An 18,308-nucleotide genomic window follows, 5' to 3' on the forward strand; every position below is an offset into this window, starting at 1 on the left:
TTGGCTTCCTATCCAAGTTTGAGTTAAGTTTCAACTTTTCAACCTCGTGTCAAATTTCACAGTGAAAGACCTCTATATTCTCTTCAGGAAAGAATCACCCCTACACTGCTAAAATATCTCTCACATCCAAAACGTTCACTTATCATTTCAGTATGGATTGGCAAGTCACTGAGACTAATGGTTCTCTTTCATAGCACCGTGGCTCTGGACGTCTGGAGTGGAGGAAAGTCACCTGAGCTCTAGATTTCCACAGCCAAACACTGCCTGCAAATCATCCAGCCCTGGATGTCCAGTGCTTACCTGAATTTTAACCCCACCAATACAGGATTGCTGTTATTCTCCAATAACAACATGCAACAGAGTGTCGAAATCTGTCTCAATAACTTGACCCTAGATAGATTCGAACCACAACTTTCACCCAACACAGAGTCACTATGGTTCACCCCCGGACACTGACCTCACCCTCAAGGATCACATTGCCAAGAAAACCAAGACATCCTGGTTACACTTCTCATGACTAAAGTAATGTAAATTAGTTCCTATTGAAAGAGACTTAAGAATTCATGTTCAATCCTTAAGGAAATCGTATCTGGACGGTGTCAAACCCCGCAGTGGTCTCCTTTGATGGCATCCTACATGCCTCATCAAGGTCCTGAATATATATGATCAAATCATCCACTTTCTAGTGGTTGTCACCATCTGCAAAGCTAGCTGCTTCATCTACAGAGCCATCACAAGCAGCACACTCCTTCACCGACAGACAATTTCACCATCTCTGGTAGCCATCTTCATATTCACAGCCAGTAGACTATCATACTGATGATGAAGTGGAAAAAAAGGAAAAAAGACAACAGGCCTTTTCCATATCGGCACCCAGGAACTTGAACAACATGCCTATAACTGACTAGACCACCTCAACCTTGATCAAATGTATAAATGAGCATCAGCTCCTACTCTTTAGACAACACTACATTACGATATAGTAACAGGTGCCTTCCACTCCCACAACCCAGCTACCATTCGCCTCACTTGTTGTCTGTATGTTTTCCTTTGTGTACATTGCTCTGCTGCCTTTGAGCTAGGTTTGCCCCATGCACATACCACATACCAAAATACATCTGACATCAGCTGGCTCTGTAGATCAAACCTTTCGTTTCTAAACTAGACTTCAGAAATACCACTGGCTCTCTTGTTCAACAGACTAGAGGTGATTCAGTTCTTGGTGCACAGTGCAAATTATGTGACTATGTGCAAGTAAATTTCACCGCAGTAAAAAGTGCTAGTGGTATTGGTGGAAATGGGATGCTGTTTTATCCTCACACTCACACATATCCATATGCCCTTATACATCTAGTGTGCATTATCATTATTAATATAATCATCAATATTATTATTGTTATCAACAACAATAAGAACAAAATATATTATTATTTCCGTTAATATTATCAATAATTATAAGAAGAATTTATTGTTTATATAGTGCTTGCGAACATAATTTTTGCTATTTAAAACCACTTCCAGTAGCAAGGTTTACTGTCACCCAGTTTAATTTATTTATCGACCTTCTAAGGAAGAAATACTAAGGTCCTGGTTTATATTTTGTCCGTCAAGCCATTATTCCACAAGGGTGGCATTGTAAATGCCCCCGTCTCCCTGGTGCAAGTCCCGACCATAGAATTTATAAATGACTTCCAAGCTGGCGGCCACTTATAAAGCATTGGCAGAAACCGCTGTTACAGCATTCGTGTCAATGCATATCGCTGTTTGGTGCAGGGTGGCATCAACATGACGCAATCCTGCAACAAGCAGTTTTATTTTTTTTATTTAAAAAAAAATCCCAAGAAGGGATTTTCTTTTTCAAAATTAAAAAAATTAATGCAGCGCAAGCAATGGGAATTATCTCCCACAGCGAGGGGAAAGAGGAAGCGTTATTTACATTTTATTGTTTCTCACAGCCAGTGTTTGCCTGACAGTGACGCAGAGTGAAAAATGGCTACATGTGCGCCCATCGAAAGAGCGGTGTAGTAGTCTCCACCGTGGCCAAACTGACGGTCTGCCTGACGTAATTTAGGCGGGCGGACCACTATGTTGGCGGGGTAACTCCATCACTGCTGCGATGGAGTTTCCTTCTTGCCAACATATAAATCAGGCCCTAAGTGTGCCTTGCCAGGATTCAAGTCCTTTTACCTGCAGGGCACATATTGATGTCTGCAGTGAGGGCTCAGGTATTACCATCCTCCTTCTCTAAAAGTGGTTGCAGTTCTGACAAGTTGGTTTTGGACCTGCACAAACATAACATGTCTAGATTTGTCCGACAACTATATTTTTATTGTTAACATGTAATTGTGTTGCCAACTTGATATAAAAATATGTTCATAATAAGTATTTGATGTTTTATCACTGAGCATTCAATTTATTTCAATATATTAAATGTATTATTCATTTGTTTTAGGTACTGCGATTGTTTTGCAAATGGTGAATTTTGCAGCAACTGCAATTGTAATAATTGTTACAACAATATACAGCATGAGCTTGAGAGGTTTAAGGCTATAAAGGTAACATATTAGGATCGTTAAGGTGCTATAGTTAACACATGCCTCACAAAAGTATTGCCCGGCGTCTTGCATAGCCAGAGGTTCCTACTGCCAAAAGTACACATGTATGTAATGCGTTTGACATCTTGCAGCCAGTGCAGGTTAAAGAACGTGTCTTCGCCGGTGCTTGCGTCATTACTTTAGAGCAAATGATGTCAGGAATCTTGACGCTGTATGGAGAATCAGTTTGTAAAGAACAAGCATTTGCAATGCAATAGGTCTCGCAATTACGGAGTTTGAGCTATTGGCACTGTAAATGACAATGCCTTTTTTTGTTTTGCTTATTAAAACATAAATAAAAGGCATTGTCATTTACAATGCAACAGCTTAAACTCGCGTAACTGCGCGACCTATTGCATTGCAATGCAAATGCTTGTTCTTCTACTTGCCCACTGTGTAGACACTAAGTGATATTAATGGTTTATCTACGGAATTGATTTGGGGACCCCAAAGACCATATGGGCTGCAGGAGATGGATGGAAAGGCGCCTGCCCATTTAGCAGCACTAGGAATTTGAATATCGTTTGATAGTGTTGCACCAAGGCTGGGAAGTGTAATGATTCTATAAACTTTTTTCGTCTTACATGCTCACGATTTCGGGTACATTATTATAATGTACACAAGTCTCATATAGAAACCTGTTTTGTAACGGCGGTTGCCCTAGCTGCTAGACTGCCTTCGAAATTGATAAAAACAGCACAGGTGATGCAAGGCAAGAACGCATCCGGTGGGCATTTTGTTTTTGTGCCCAGGAATACGCCCAAAAGTGTAAACAAAAGAAGGGAAGCGCCATGACAGTGCATCTTGACCACTTGTGTGTAAAGCTGCATTTATTGTGTAAAGTTGCTAAATGATGAAAACACAGGCAATTGTTTTTTCTTACAAATTACCCACTTAAAAAGCAACTGTAGCTACGTGCTTAAAGCTACACACAAATAAAAGTAGTACCGTTAAAAATAAATAATGGTTTTCTTTGTAATACGCTTTAAACTTTCTTTTAAAATATATTTGCTTACACGTTGGTTTCGTAAGTGTATTCATATATTGTAATGTACTGGCATTTGTTTAGGAAAAAAAGGAGACTGCAAGTCTGCTATAGTGTGAAACATTAGCACGTTTCGCCACTTGCGAAAGGAAACCAGGACAAGCTAATTCAGTTCCAATAAGCCTTGTAGTAAAGATCGTAATCTTTTGTTCTGCAGCATCTGTGAGATGCAAATCAGCACACAGCAGGATACTAAGCTTGTAAAACAAACTGTAGGTCACTGCTGAAGTAAGGGGTAAAAGGAAAATAAATAAATAGTTAAGGATAACTAAACAAAAGTCTCGTAAGTTTAACATATATCCTGTCATCGAAGTTGGGTCATTGTCAACCAAAAGATAATAACGTGAATCATTTTAGTTCTGTTAAATAATTCAAAAATATTATCTTGTGTTTAATGATGACGCCATACACATTCACATAGCTCTTGTGAGCTTATCCCTCACCATGATGCAGGTTCGCGCCAGGCACAAACATCTGTTTTGCATTAGGAGAATGTCCTGTAATCTCCTCGACTATACAGATAAAGACCCCTTTACATTCTATATAGTATGCCTGTCTTGAAGGCCTTACAATGTTTTGTGGAATAAAAGGAGCGCATCTTTTATTTGTTTCCTGACGTTTGACTGACTCTGCCATGTGGTGGACTATCATTACAGCCTGTGCTGACAATTAAGTGCTGGCGCTGAACAACAGAAACCACCTACTCAAATTAAGCACTGGATCAAAGCTGACCAAGCTCTGCAGCTTCCATATGCATACTATATAACGACTGAGGCGTCCGAATGTCAGCAGACTCCTTCCCAGGGCGCCCGTTTTCATTGGCCTCGAAGCCCGGAGCCCGAATTTCCAGTTTTACCCCCGTGTGATGCTTTCCCAGGCACTTGATACAAGTGCCTGCCCTGTTTACGCTCTGTGTGCCTGGCGGACCTGCTATTACAAAAACCTGCACAGAAAAAGGCAGACCTTTTCGTTTGGTTGTTTTCGTTTCTGCCTTGTTTTTGAAGAGAGGCGCTTTAGCTTCCTGGGTGAGACTAAGCTTAGCGTCCTTGTTCTAAATATATTCTGAGACCCCCCGCGCTGGTCTAAACACGTGCACCAACCACCCCAGCTGCTTAAAGGGACAGCTCGTATATTTATTTCCCAGCTTTGTTCTGAGGACCCACGCTCTCTCTTGTTTATGTTTTCCACACGCGTAGCACCCCCGCGGGCTCCAAAAGGCTGCTCGTTTCGTTCCCAATGTGTTCTGAGGCCCCCACAGCTTGCCTTGTTTATGTTTTCCACACTTGCAGCGCCCCTGTTGTTCCCAACAGGCAGAAACTGGGCGTTCACAGACTCTATTCTGAGACAGGCCAGCGATGCGAGGCGGGAGACTGACTGTTAGGGAGACGGAGTTGGTGTGAGGGGGGAGGGTGGGTGCGAACATGACTTTTCCAACCCTTAAATGCGCTGTACCCAACTACACGTGCGATGCGAAGATTGGTCAGGTGTGGGGTCGGGCAGGGGTGGCAGTGATATTAATAAGATAAAAATAATATTGTTTTTCACACAGCGCTTGATACCGCATTCCTGTGGTTTCGAAACGCTGTAAATAGCAGATACTAATGTTACCCAAATGAAAGGCACTCAGTCTGATGGTAGTCAGTTTACGTACCTGGGAAGGAGGATGGTTGAATCAGTCTTCCTTGAATTCATACTCATGAACAGCAGAGCGCCTCATACCTCTGTGGCGAGGGACTACGTCTAGGAGCTATCATGCTCGTTATATTCTGAATAATAAAAAATTGCATAACATTGTGAACCGCAGCGAGATCATGCATTTGTAAAGTGCACTATAATAAAATCCAACAATAGTTTTGTCTGTAATTTTAAAAGAATCAATATTCAAATGTAGAATGTTAAGCTATATATCGACAAGTATCACAAGTTAAATCCATTCGATAGATATACAAGGCCCCTCCCTTCTAATTAGCTATGCCCCATGTACATATCCCACTTATTAGACATTCACAGGCCATTTTGCTGCAGTTTTATACAGCGCAAAACTCAGCCTGAAGGCATTGGACCGCTTCACATGAGCACTAGTTACATTACTGAAGTTCAGAATCATTTTCCTTTCAGCACAGGGACATTAAGTGGTTTGCCCAGAATCACAAGATGTTGTGGTGACGCCGGGACTCGAACCTGGTTCCCCAGTTCCAGGGTCGGTACCGTTGGCTGTAAGTAGACATCCTCGCTTCACTCTCCAACTTTCCTGGTCCTCCTCTGCCCTGCCATTAACTCGGATGTACCATTTTGTTTTCTTGCTGCCTCGCAGAAACGTGACATTTCGAGTCCCACAGCAGTGCATTCGCCGGTCAGAATAATTTACCGTAGTTAAATGAAAGGAATTCGCATTGTGTCATGTATTCCATTTTCAAGTGTTCCCGATGTTTTTTGCAATAACAGCGCTGCAAATGAACCTCAGATGTTCGCGGTTTGTAGGATTCGAGTTACATGGAGGGCAGGAGCACGTGTCGAATGGTAAGACCCAAGTTAGCTTGCATTTGGAACGGAGCAACGCGACCAGAAGTTGCAGTGCCAAGTAAACAAGCATTGGCCGCACGCGCGCCTCGAGCTTAAAGTTAAAAAAACCCAAACTGAAGCTGACGGAGTGGGAGGGGGAGTGGGGGCGGGCACGCAGGCTGCCAAATGGTGTGATGAATCACGGCTAAAGTGAAAGCAAACAAGTGGTTGCAGGCCTCCAAATGGTGCGCGCGCCCGGACGGGTCACATGCACTGTAGTTGGAGGCCTGCAAAGCCACTGTTTGCACTTCCAAAACGCGCTTACTATAAGTCTCGCCAGAGCCAGCGCTAAAGCGCTGGTCAGGCGAGACCTAAAAAGGGCCTTTGCAATAGGACAAGAGACACCTTGACTTTCTCCTGCTAGGTCATAGATAGCCCTAGTAGTGAAATGCATTAACCACTTGGGAATCCTTTATCAGTCCTGTAGTTAAAAAGTATTGCCTAAGAGAACACAACGATTTCAAGTTTTTTTTTTACAAAATATATTTCTAGGTGTCAGGTTCAAGTCTTTCAACAGATCTCACACTGTGGAAGACAATAGATATTTTGATGAAAAATAGTTTTAATCACCTTTGAGTGCAGTGCTAAACGGGCTGTAATTAATCCACCGTACCTCATTTAAAATAACGCCTTTTAAGTTAAATTATGTTTAAATAAAACAATAACATATCCAGGGATCGCACACGCACTAGCTAGTTTTGCATGAACGTGTACAGCACATAAATCCTGACAAAGCTAACTGCGATAAACAGGAAGCACGAGAGGTGAGACCACATGAACCTCGGTGTGCAGCAATTAAATCAGAACATGATGCCAAGCTCTTACATAAGGCTGTTTGGATTTTTTTTTTATAACAAGTTGTGTTTAATTCACCATGAATCTTCTCATTTATCTCCATACAGACACCACACATATTTATACCTGTGGCCCCTTTGCATCCCCACCCATATTCATGCCCACTTTTAAATTAGGTCTTGTGTCCTTATACCTCACCTGCCTCTGTACATGCGTCCTCCTCATCCCGGTAGCATGTAAATGAATCTTGCCACACACTGAGCTCGGTATTACACGTCTTTATTCTCCAGAGTGTAAACGTTAACTGAAACATACTGCATCATGAATATTATCAACCACGCCCAATCACTTGCATCCCTAGACTAAAAAGGCTGTTAGAGACCATAGGTGTCCCACACATTATAATACACAAGACACTACATGTTAAATAAAAAATACAAACAAAACACATACATATCATAAATCATAAATAGTTGAGGCACTCGAATCGCTCTTCCAGATCTCGTGGTGTGAGGCTGGGGAGACACAGGAGAAACAATCACAGCAGGCACTAGTGAGCTCGCCTGTGAGGCAGTCCAGGTGCTCCCCTGGCCTTCTGATGATAGAGTCTCACTCCAGATGTCTGTAATTAACAGACTCCAAGGCACATGCTTGAAAGGTGAGTTATAGACTTTCCAGGATGGTGAGCAGTCACCATGTGTCCCTTACTAGTCACAACTTGCAATGGATCGGCATCGAATGGAGTATCATATTTGCGTTTTCGCCTCTACGTGACAAGGACACAATCCCCTTTCTGAAACATATTGTCCAAAGCACATTGATGCTAGTCTGCATACGTTTTCATTCTGGACTTGTGAGCTGAATCAGTGAGGCAAACTTTCTTGGCATCAGTTTTTATAGTGGTCCACAGGGGCAGTTTGGTACCCATGGCTCTCCCGAACATCAGCGTGGCCGGGCTATTGCCGGTTTTAGCATGAGCAGTTGATCTGTAGGCATGAAGAGTATAATGTAGAACTGGTTGGAGCTCAAGTCCCTCTAGCACAGCGCACTGACCAGCCTCCTTGAGTGTTCTTATAAAACGGTCAGGAAAGCCATTAGCCTGTGACCCTAGAAGTGTGCTTTTCTGATGCTTGATATTCAAATGAGTAAGAACATCTTTCAATTTTCTGTGCATTATCAGATTTTAGGATGGACAGAACACTCCTGGTTGCAAATTTCCTTCTAGTCTGTCATTTACTCGATCATGAGTAGTTGATAAACAGTCTTCTACCAGACGAGACCGGGATTACTCATCTATTATTACCATGATGGAATACCGATTTTCAAGGGATCCAAAGAAGTCAACTGCAATTTTCTCCCAGACATGTTTTGGAAGATCTGACATGTTAAAAGGATTCTATGTTGTTTTGGGAGATAAACAGTTACACAAATGACAAGTCTGGAGCTCTCTCTCAACTCGCTCCCAAGATGAGGAAACCAAACACGGTCCCGAAGGGCTCGCTCTTTAGTGACAATTCCACAATGTCCCTCATGGACCACTTCAATGACTAGCTTTTGCAAACCTTCAGGAATGACAATTCTCCACCCTCGCAAGATAATCCCTTCTTGTGTAACTGACAGTTCATTATGAAAATTCTTAAATTTCTGATATTCGCTGTCATTATCAAGAGGCTGAGCATTTGTTCTCTAGGATTGATGCATAATTATGTCTTTGAGGATAAGCATATTTCTATCTGTATTGGTAGCTGCGCTTATTTTCTACACTGATACAGCTGCAGGAGTGCTGGATCTTACAAGTAAGTTAACATAGGTCTCGACTAGGGCTGGGCGGAATTTGCGAAATCCACTTTCGCAAATTATCGCTAAAATGTTCAAAATTATCGCAAACATGCAGAAATATCGCGAAGATGCATACGTTTTTTTCCAGCATGTTCGCAAGATTTTCTGCATGGTTGCGGCTCGCCAACTTACCCATGTGGTTGCTTGCGGGCGCGGCCATCTTGTTTTCAGTTGTCTCGCGGTGCATGATCACGAGAAGAAAGACGTGATCACGCGACGCATGACGTCACTGCGGGCACAAACTGTCGCGAGACAGCGCAAATGGCTGAAAACAATACAACATCTCATGGAGAACGCGACCGGATCAAGAAAACTTGTCGGCGAACGCAGGGATTCAGGTAAGGCGATCGCGCGCGAGAATGTATTATTTTACAGCGCGAGCAAGAATCAAATTATCACCAAGCTGCGGAATGCGAAAATTTTGACATTTTTGCGCTTTCCGCGGAACGCGAAAATGTCAAATTATCGCAATTTCCGCGAACGGACCGAAATTTTAGCCCAGGCCTAGTCTCGACCACTTTAAAAGGGGTACCGTGAGAATGTATGGGCACTTGAGAAAAGTAGTCTGCAGGGTTTTGATCTTTTCACGGCCTGTGCACAATGGTGTAGTCACACTCTTGCAATCACAACCCCCACCTCTCAATGCAAGGGGGCATTTTGGCATTTGGGTTGTCAAAAATAGTGAGCAGTGCTTGGTGGTCAGTAACAAGAATAAAATATTTCCCATACAGAAACACATTAAAGTGTTCGTAAGCACATAAAACAGCTAGGGTCTCTTTCTCAGATTGTGAGTAAACTCGTTCAGTCTGTGACAAACTTCAGCTAGCGTAAGCTACAATACGACTTAGGGCGGGGGCGTGGCCAACCATCATGGCTGAACGGACGTGAATCCGTTCAGCTCCGCTCCAGGCCCCGGGGAATTCGATGAATCCAAGCTTATGCTGCAGTGTTTTAGAGCCCAGGGGCCCGATTCACAGAATTAACATAAGACAAAATCCTAAACTTACTACTTTTGGTATTCACAGAATGCACTTACTACTTTTGGTATTCACAGAATGCACTTACTACTTCTGGTATTCACAGAATGGATTTACGACTACTAACTTTACGTCCGCACTCGGGCCGGAAATTCCGGCCCGGAGGTGGAGCTTCCGGCCCGGAGGCGGGGCTTCCGGGCTGGAGGCGGAGCTTCCGGCCCGGAGGTGGGGATTCCGGCCAGTGGCGGAGATTTAGCCATGGCCAAAATCTCCACCTCTGGGCCGGAAGCTCCAACTCCGGCCCGGAAGCCCCGCCTCCGGGCCGGAAGCTCCGCCTCCGGGCCGGAATTTCCGGCCCGAGTGCGGACGTAAAGTTAGTAGTCGTAAATCCATTCTGTCAATACCAAAAGTAGTAAGTGCATTCTGTGAATACCAAAAGCAGTAAGTGCATTCTGTGAATACCAAAAGTAGTAAGTTTAGGATTTTGTCTTAAGTTAATTCTGTGAATCGGGCCCCAGGAGTGGAGGAACTTATGAGCGGCTGAAGGAGTCGCCTGCGGAGTATCTTTGCTGCCCGTAGACCATCGAGGGGACACTGAAGCAAAGTGTCCTGGCAACGCAGCGGAAGTAATACAGATGGCGGCCGCCAGGGAGAACTGAGCCCACGACTGTGATCGGGGCCCGCTTTCGGGCCGAGAAGTCCGTTGGATGTGGTCCCGCGGCTCGCGCTTCAGGAGAACTCTGCTCTCTGCTGCGAGGGGAGTAGAGGAGACTGCACCTGGACATGATCAGAGGATGCAAGCTCAGTGGATAGCCCCCCTCCCCTGCCTCCGAGGCACCGGGACTGAAATGGAGAGCTGGGTGACGACCCACTCGGTGAGGAGAGGGGGGAGGAGCTGACAAGGGCGGGGACCGGGAGCCTTATAATGTAAAAGGCTGGGCTGCTCATAGAACCTACATTGACTGTTGCCTGACCTCAATATGGCATCGGCCAGGCAGCCCGGTAGCCCCGTGGAAGCCTTGTGAGTGGACCTGGGTTGCTGACGGGTGGCACTCGTTACAAGTCATCCTCAGGGGGGTGCATGGATGCCTACCACAGAGCAGGTAACAGGGGCCTTGCCCCTCCAGATGGTCAGACAGGGATCCTCGGCCTCATGTCACAGCATCTTGGACCGTCAATTGACTGGTGGAGACCGGTTCATGGGAACGCTCCCTCGGAGGCCCGGTCTTGACCACATGCTCAATTCTCTATGCAACCCAAAAAGACCCAACCATCCAAAGTCTCCAGCTACTTTACCCCAACAGGAGCAGGGGCAGTCAAGGAGGGGAAGACACAGCCTAAAGTAGACATGGTGCTAACAAGGGAGGACCTGATGGCATCGCTGCAAGACTTCAGAAAGGAGCTCCGAGAAGACATCAAAGCGGACATGGGGGCCTCCTTCGACGCATTCAAAGCGGAAATGGGGGGCAAGTTGACAGCCCTTCAAGCAAACGTAGACTTGGTGGGGGCTCATACGCTAGACCTGAATGAATGAATGAATGAATAGTACTTATAGAGCGCATGGCTACCAATAGCCTCCCAGCGCTAGAGACAAGCCACCAGACAATCAAGCAATCCGGAGAACAGCAGGGTCTTCAGCTGTTTACGAAAGATGAGGTGATTGGTCTCCAATCGGATATGTTCCGGGAGCTGATTCCAACCTTTAGCCACAACGCGGGAAAAAAGACGTCCCCCCACTCCGGGCTCGAAGTACTCTGGGGATTATAGCTAGATGTTTTTTCTCGGAGCGGAGGGATCTGTTTGGGAGATAAGGGAGAATAATGGATCGAAGGGCCGGCGGTGCCTTGGCAGAGAGTACCTTGTGGACAATGCATAAGGCCTTAAACTGAATTCTCTCCTCCACCGGGAGCCAATGCAGGGATTTAATGTGAGATCTGGCCGATTCCTGCCTATGCACCTGGAGCAGCAATCGAGCTGCACAGTTTTGAACTGTTTGTAGTTTTTTGATTGTTATGGCTGGAGACCCTAGGTAAAGCACATTGGCATAATCAAGCCTTGAAAGAATCAGGGCTTGCACAAAGAGCTTCCTGGCAACAAAAGGCAGAAGTGGAGGACTTTCCTGATCATTTTCAGGATGCCATAACAGGTACCTGCCACCCTACGTGCCTGTTCCTTAAGATTTAAGCTATGATCCAGCCACACCCGAGACTTTTTATTTGAGCTTTGGGGGCTGTTAGAACCCCCAAATATTGCGGCCAGAGTGTATTGATGTCCATATTACTAATTTTGCCCAAGAACATCACCTCGGTCTTGGGGAAGGAATTGTCCATCCAGACAGAAATCCCTTCCAGGCAGCTGGCCAAATTGCTCCTAGTATTACCACCTCAGCCAATGGGCGCAAATAAACATTAAAGAGTGTGGGACTCAACGAAGAGCCCTGCGGCACTCCGCATCGTAGAGGCATTCTTTCAGAGCTGGTACTACCCTCAAAGACCTGAAAACACCTGGCTGACAAAAAAGATTCCAGCCATATAAGTATAGTTCCTGACACCCCCACCAAGTCTTGTGATCAGAAGCTGGTGGTTGACAGTGTCGAATGCCGCACTAAATCGAGCAATATAATAGCTGCGGACCCGCCACCGTCTACGATTTTCCTAGCTTCTTCGACCACAGCTAGCAGGGCTGTCTCTGTACCTTGTTGGGGTTTAAAACCCGTTTAGGACGGGTGTAGGCATTCATTCTCCTCCAAAAATGTGGAGAGAACATGATTGACGTGTTTTTCGCAAATCTTTGCAATACCTGGTAGGAGTGAAATAGGGCGATAATTGGCAAACACCTCGGGGTCCAGGGAGGGTTTCTTCAGTAATGCTCTGACCATAGCTCGCTTCCATGTGGACGGCACAATTCCAGAGGACAGCGAACTATTGATGAGTTCCAGAATCGTTGGAGTCAGAAACCCGATTAAGGGTCAAAGGAGATGCTGCATCTCTTGGAGAGCCTGATTTCAACTGCTCCATATAGGTTTTCAGGGAGTTTATATCTAGGTAAGGAATGGTCTCAATGAGGGGCTCCACAAGGCGCGGCTCTACCTCTGCCGAGGTCATTCCTGTAGACAGAGGGGGAGTAAAGGTGGAGTAGATATCATTGATTTTTATATGAAAGAATTGCGCCAACCTTGTACACCGTCCTGCGACGTCCTCTGAAGGCAATGGAGGTGCAGGGGGTTTGATTAGGGTTTTCATAATTTGAAAAATTTCCCGGGGGAGTAAGATGCGGAGATAATCTTACTTCCATAATACTCAGCTTGGGCGCTTTTAATTTCCGTTTTATAAACTTTAGTAGCTTCTTTGTATTTAATTTTCTCTGAACTTGAGAAGTCCCTCCTCCAACGTCTCTCGAGGTGTTTACATAATTGTTTCTGTTCTCTAAGTTTGGGGGAATACCATGCTACACAAAGCCTCTCTTTCTTCCTAGTTATCCAGCTTTCCGGGATCAGTGTATCTAAGGATGATTCCAGCCATTGCTGGACTATGTGATTATCCCGTTCAGGGTTATCCCTTAGCACCGGTCTAGAATTGTCAAGGATAGATGCCCAGGCTTCAACAGAAAGTTTAGACCAGTTTCGGCACCATGTTTTCCCTTTTTCCCGTGGCTGGCTACCCTCCTGGATTGTCCAGCCGAAAGGAACCAGAAAATGATCTGACCAAGGCAGGGGGGTATGCTTTCCTACCACAAGACTATCAATATTGGAGAAAAGTGGGTCGAGGAGGTGACCTTTCTGATGGGTGGGGGCGAGCACTTTCAAAGTGAGTGTCAAAGCACCCAGATTGTCTATGATCGCCTCAGCGTCTGCAGATGTGGATAAATCCAGATGAATATTGAGGTCGCCCAGAACAGAGAAGTTTGAAGAGGAGCTAACTGCTTTAGCTAAAAAATTCGGGAGCTCTCTAATAAAAAGGCCCGCCGGGCCCGGTGGGCGATAAATGAGGACTCCAGAAAAGGTGCATGTAGGTGAGAAGCCAAGTGAAAAAAGCAAACTTTCACACTCTGGAATCCGGCTGGGTATAATCCGACAATTAAATTTATCTTTAAAAATAATGGCCAGGCCTCTTCCTCTGCTCCCTTCCCGATCCTGTCTCTGAATCACATATCCAGGGGGGAGGGCTTGTACTACGACTGAGTCAGCTCCATTTGAGAGCCAGGTTTCGGTAAGAAACAAGGCATCTAAATCATGTTCCTTAAGGAGCAGGGAAAGCTCTATGGCATATCTAGGTAGTGAGCGGCAGTTTAAGAGGGCCATCCTGAAAGTCGTTAAAAGTGGCAGGCATTTCTCCCCCGTGGGCGGACGCCAGGAGTCTAAACCGAAGCCGCATTGGAGACATTTATAGCAGTCCTTGGCTAACCTCTGTAGGCAGCTATAAGGTGACCTCTCTCTTAACTGGTATAACTGCTCAGAAGTATATGATATTATTTCTCTTGTTACGCGGCCAGGGGTCCTGGCCCCTGGGCCCAGTCGGGCGCGGACGGGCGCAGACGGGCTTGCCTTAGGCGCGCCCGCTGCGGGCATCCGCTGCACGGCCGCGTCATCCGCCTCTTTTGAGGAGAGATGAACGTAGAGGCCCGCGCTGCTAGACTGCTACCCCCGCTTGCAATGAATACTAATGGCCCCCCCGGGGCATTCAAGAAAGCTCCTTCCCATCTTCCCGCCTCCCCTGCAAATGAGCAATACAAAACAAGATTTCAAACACTTGTGAAAACTCCCAACACAACTTGATTCTTGGTTAAAATGAATAGCAGCAGTTTCAGTGATTAATATCAGCATAAAAACGTATTTTCTATTTTAAAAAAGCCCACACTTGTTCCCCCAGAGCGTATTTCTTTAGCAGCACAAATCGTTTAAAGAGCAGCACAACCGATGCCTGCACCGATCCGCTAATAATCGGGAAGGCTATGTCTCGTAGCGCGGCCGCATCATCCGCCTCTTTTGAGGAGAGATGAACATAGAGGCCCGCGCTGCTAGACTGCTACCCCCGCTTGCAATGAATACTAATGGTCCCCCCGGGGCATTCAAGAAAGCTCCTTCCCGTCTTCCCGCATCCCGTGCAAATGAGCAATACAAAACAAGATTTCAAACACTTGTGAAAACTCCCAACACAACTTGATTCTTAGTTAAAATGAATAGCAGCAGTTTCAGTGATTAATATCAGCATAAAAACGTATTTTCTATTTTAAAAAAAGCCCACACTTGTTCCCCCAGAGCATATTTCTTTAGCAGTACAAATCGTTTAAAGAGCAGCACAACCGATGCCTGCACCGATCCGCTAATGATCGGGAAGGCTATGTCTCTATGACCTGGAGGCTAAATGTCAAGAACTGGCTGACCGAGCAAAACCCCTAGAAGAGAAATCTGCCGACCTACAAATCCAACTGCGAGCTGCAGTACTCAAATGTGAGGACCTTGAAAATCGCTTCCCGAAGGGACAATATCAGGGGCCTGGAAGAGGGCTGCGAGGGACCCGACCTGGAGGCGTTCATGGTGGGGCTCTACTCCAGCTCCTGGGAGATGAAAGTCCAGAGGTGCAACTAGAAAGGGTCCACAGAGTGGGACCACGGCTCTCAGGAGACAACAGGAGACCCAGAGACATATTAGCAAACACGCCGAGTTGCCACGCGTCTTTGTTAGGACACTGCTGCGACATTCAGGGCTTATCAAGGTCCTTTATTTTGGTTCCCGCACCTGAAGGGGTACCTTAATCACAACATGTGATGCGGCTCGATGACTACGTGTCCCAGGCTGCCTTTTAGAAACTTGACAAGAACATTAAAGTGGACACGGATCTAACAGGAATTAATCCAGATAGTGACGGATTCACAGCGCATGATTTTAATCAATTCAGGGGACGTTGGTATGATTTATTAGCCTTGAAAAAGCCCGGTGGGCGAAACGCGCGTCGGCTGCTGCTGCTCTGCGCTGTTGTTTGTTGAATAAAATAATCTGCAACAGGACCTGATTGGGAAACTTCTTTATATCCAATTACAAAAAAAAGGGAAAACAAAGGACACTCCAAACTACTATTCATGTTGCTGAGGTTCTGACTAAAACCTTTGGATTATAGTGACTCTACTTGGGTGTGCTCAGGTGTATTTTGACTTTGTACGTTGCCTTGGGACTCGTCCCATGGTTGTTTATACCCTGATGAGTGGGTATTGTTGACACCGTGACAGCACCTCTATATGCGATTCGAAATATATATGTACATTTGTGTGTTTTACTGTATTCGTGGATGTGCAGATCATATATGCAAAAACCCATGTCTTTTGTGATTGTACATATTAGCAAACTTCAGCTCCTTCAAAGTAAAAGAACAAGTCCTGCAGAAAGCACGAGGCGGCGACAAAATCACATTCCAGAGCACGACCTGCTCACTGTTCCAAAATGTTGCCTAAGCCTCCCTCGGCTGCCGGCAACAGTTTAGACCGATCTGAGAGAGCGCCCAATAAAGTACCGCTGGACCTACCCTTTCCGTCTAGCTTTTACGAACGACAATAAGCATCTTCATTGCACAGACCTGGAAGAGGTGGCGGACCAGCTGGGTATCAAGATTTCATCCCAAGCGAAGCAGCAGATACAAGGATCGGGAGAGAGGAACACCAGGGGGAGCGGCGCACCAGTGGTACCTGGCAGACGCAGGGACGCAGATGCAAATAATCAACGGGTTGACCAGCTGGGAGTCAATGGACTCAGGACATTGACCTACTTGGGCCAGGTGGTCGAGTAGTGAGGTTTGAACATATAAACTAATATGATGTTGACCATACCCGGAGACTCAGAGTTCGAATGTCCAGAAGATGAATGACTTGAGGGTGGTGGGCAGTGAAGGGATGGGATGAAGTCTCTACTCGAGGTAGGAGATAATCATATGTAAGCAGTCAAGCGTTTATACGACTTAGTTAAAGGGGTGCTAGGAGCGAAATGGGATAGCCCCTAGAGATGCTATGAACGTGGTCCTCTTCTGGGATAGAGAGTCGCAAAGATCTAAGTTTTCACTTATATTTATTAATCTGTTTTGCATCATGGTGCTCGCTTACTGATCTGTTTACGCGCAGTTGGTGGGGGAGGAGGGGTGTGGGGAAACGTGTTCCCTCAGAGAAAGGGTGGAATGTGAGCTACTATATGGGGGGAGTGGCTACAGTTTGATTAATGACGGTTAACTGTTTGTCCTGGAATGTTAGGGGACTCAATTCCTCTAATAAACGACTTAGCCTTTGGATATTCTTGGTCGACCACCATGTTATGATAGCAGCCTTGCAGGAAACCCACTTAAGGAAAACTGACGAGTTGCGTTTGAAACACAAACTTTATCCACAGATTCTCTGCTCTTCAGCCCTCACAAAGCAGAATGGGGTGGCACTTCTCTTTCACTCCTCAGTCCCTTCACCCTTCATGCAACTAAAACAGACAAGGCAGGGCTCTTCTTGATAGCACGGGGAGACTTAAGCGGAAGACTTTGTGCTATTGCCACAGTTTATGCTCCCAATACCGGTCAGCATGATTTCCTAGAGGCATTCTTATCAACGCTGGAAGGGTTTGCTATGGGAGAAATAATCCTACTAGGGGACTTTATTCTAATATTGGACCCAGCATTAGATACAACGCACACACACAGAACAGTGGGAGGTATGTTTAACAAGAAGCTTAGAACGTCTCTTCAGCTCATGGGTCTACTAGATTCCTGGAGGAGTGTACACCCTACAACAAGGGATTACTCCTTCTTCTCCCACAGACCATATTCTAGAATAGACCATACCTTCATCAGCCAATCCCTTTTTCACACAGTCTCCGGAGCTAGGTACCACCCAATTTGCCTCTCGAACCATGCCCCTGAGACGATATTTGACTGGCTGGCCGGGCTCGAAGCATGTGAGGTGGTACTTCACTAATTTCCTAAGCAGAGACAGACTCCTTAGGGATGAATTGAGAAAAGCGATCACAGACTACTTTCATATCAACGACCCAGCACTCACATCCTTTGCGAATAATTGGGACGCCTTTAAGGTGGTCATAAGGGGCAAATGCATTGAGCTGGCACCACACTTGAGAACCAACAGAGGAGGGAGAGAATCCTGTTATAGGAGGAACTGCAAAAAGCAGAAAAAGCACACAACGATTTCCCTTTGATCCAGATATTGCGGAAAACCACCTCACTGAGGGGAAAGCTAAAGGCCATATACACCAACAGAGCTGAGAAAACAATTTTGCGCCTCCAAGCCCGAGGCTATGATGGGGGGAACAAAATAGGTACCTTACTGGCAAACAGCTTAGAGTGAAGCAGGAGAAAGAATATATCAAACACATTGCGGACGACACAGGTGTCTCCCATTTAAGCGAAGAGGGAAAAGCTAACGCCTTTGGGAAATTTTATCACACCTTATACACTGCCGACCCTTTGGGAGCCCAAAACCAAGAGAGATATTTCGAATCCCTTAAACTTCCAC

General features: G+C 45.6%; 1 protein-coding gene across 1 annotated transcript in view; it reads left to right on the forward strand.

The window, feature by feature from the left end:
* TESMIN (testis expressed metallothionein like protein) overlaps nt 1-18,308 on the forward strand; it is a 1,510,092-nt gene that overhangs the window by 1,236,079 nt on the left and 255,705 nt on the right. Inside the window, exon 13 of the mRNA XM_085644767.1 lies at nt 2,453-2,555. Coding sequence (XP_085500893.1) covers nt 2,453-2,555 — 103 coding nt within the window. The remainder of the gene's footprint in view (nt 1-2,452; nt 2,556-18,308) is intronic.

This window comes from Triturus cristatus, chromosome 3_1 (genome assembly GCF_964204655.1).
Source record: "Triturus cristatus chromosome 3_1, aTriCri1.1, whole genome shotgun sequence".
NCBI classification, from domain to species: Eukaryota; Metazoa; Chordata; class Amphibia; order Caudata; family Salamandridae; genus Triturus; species Triturus cristatus.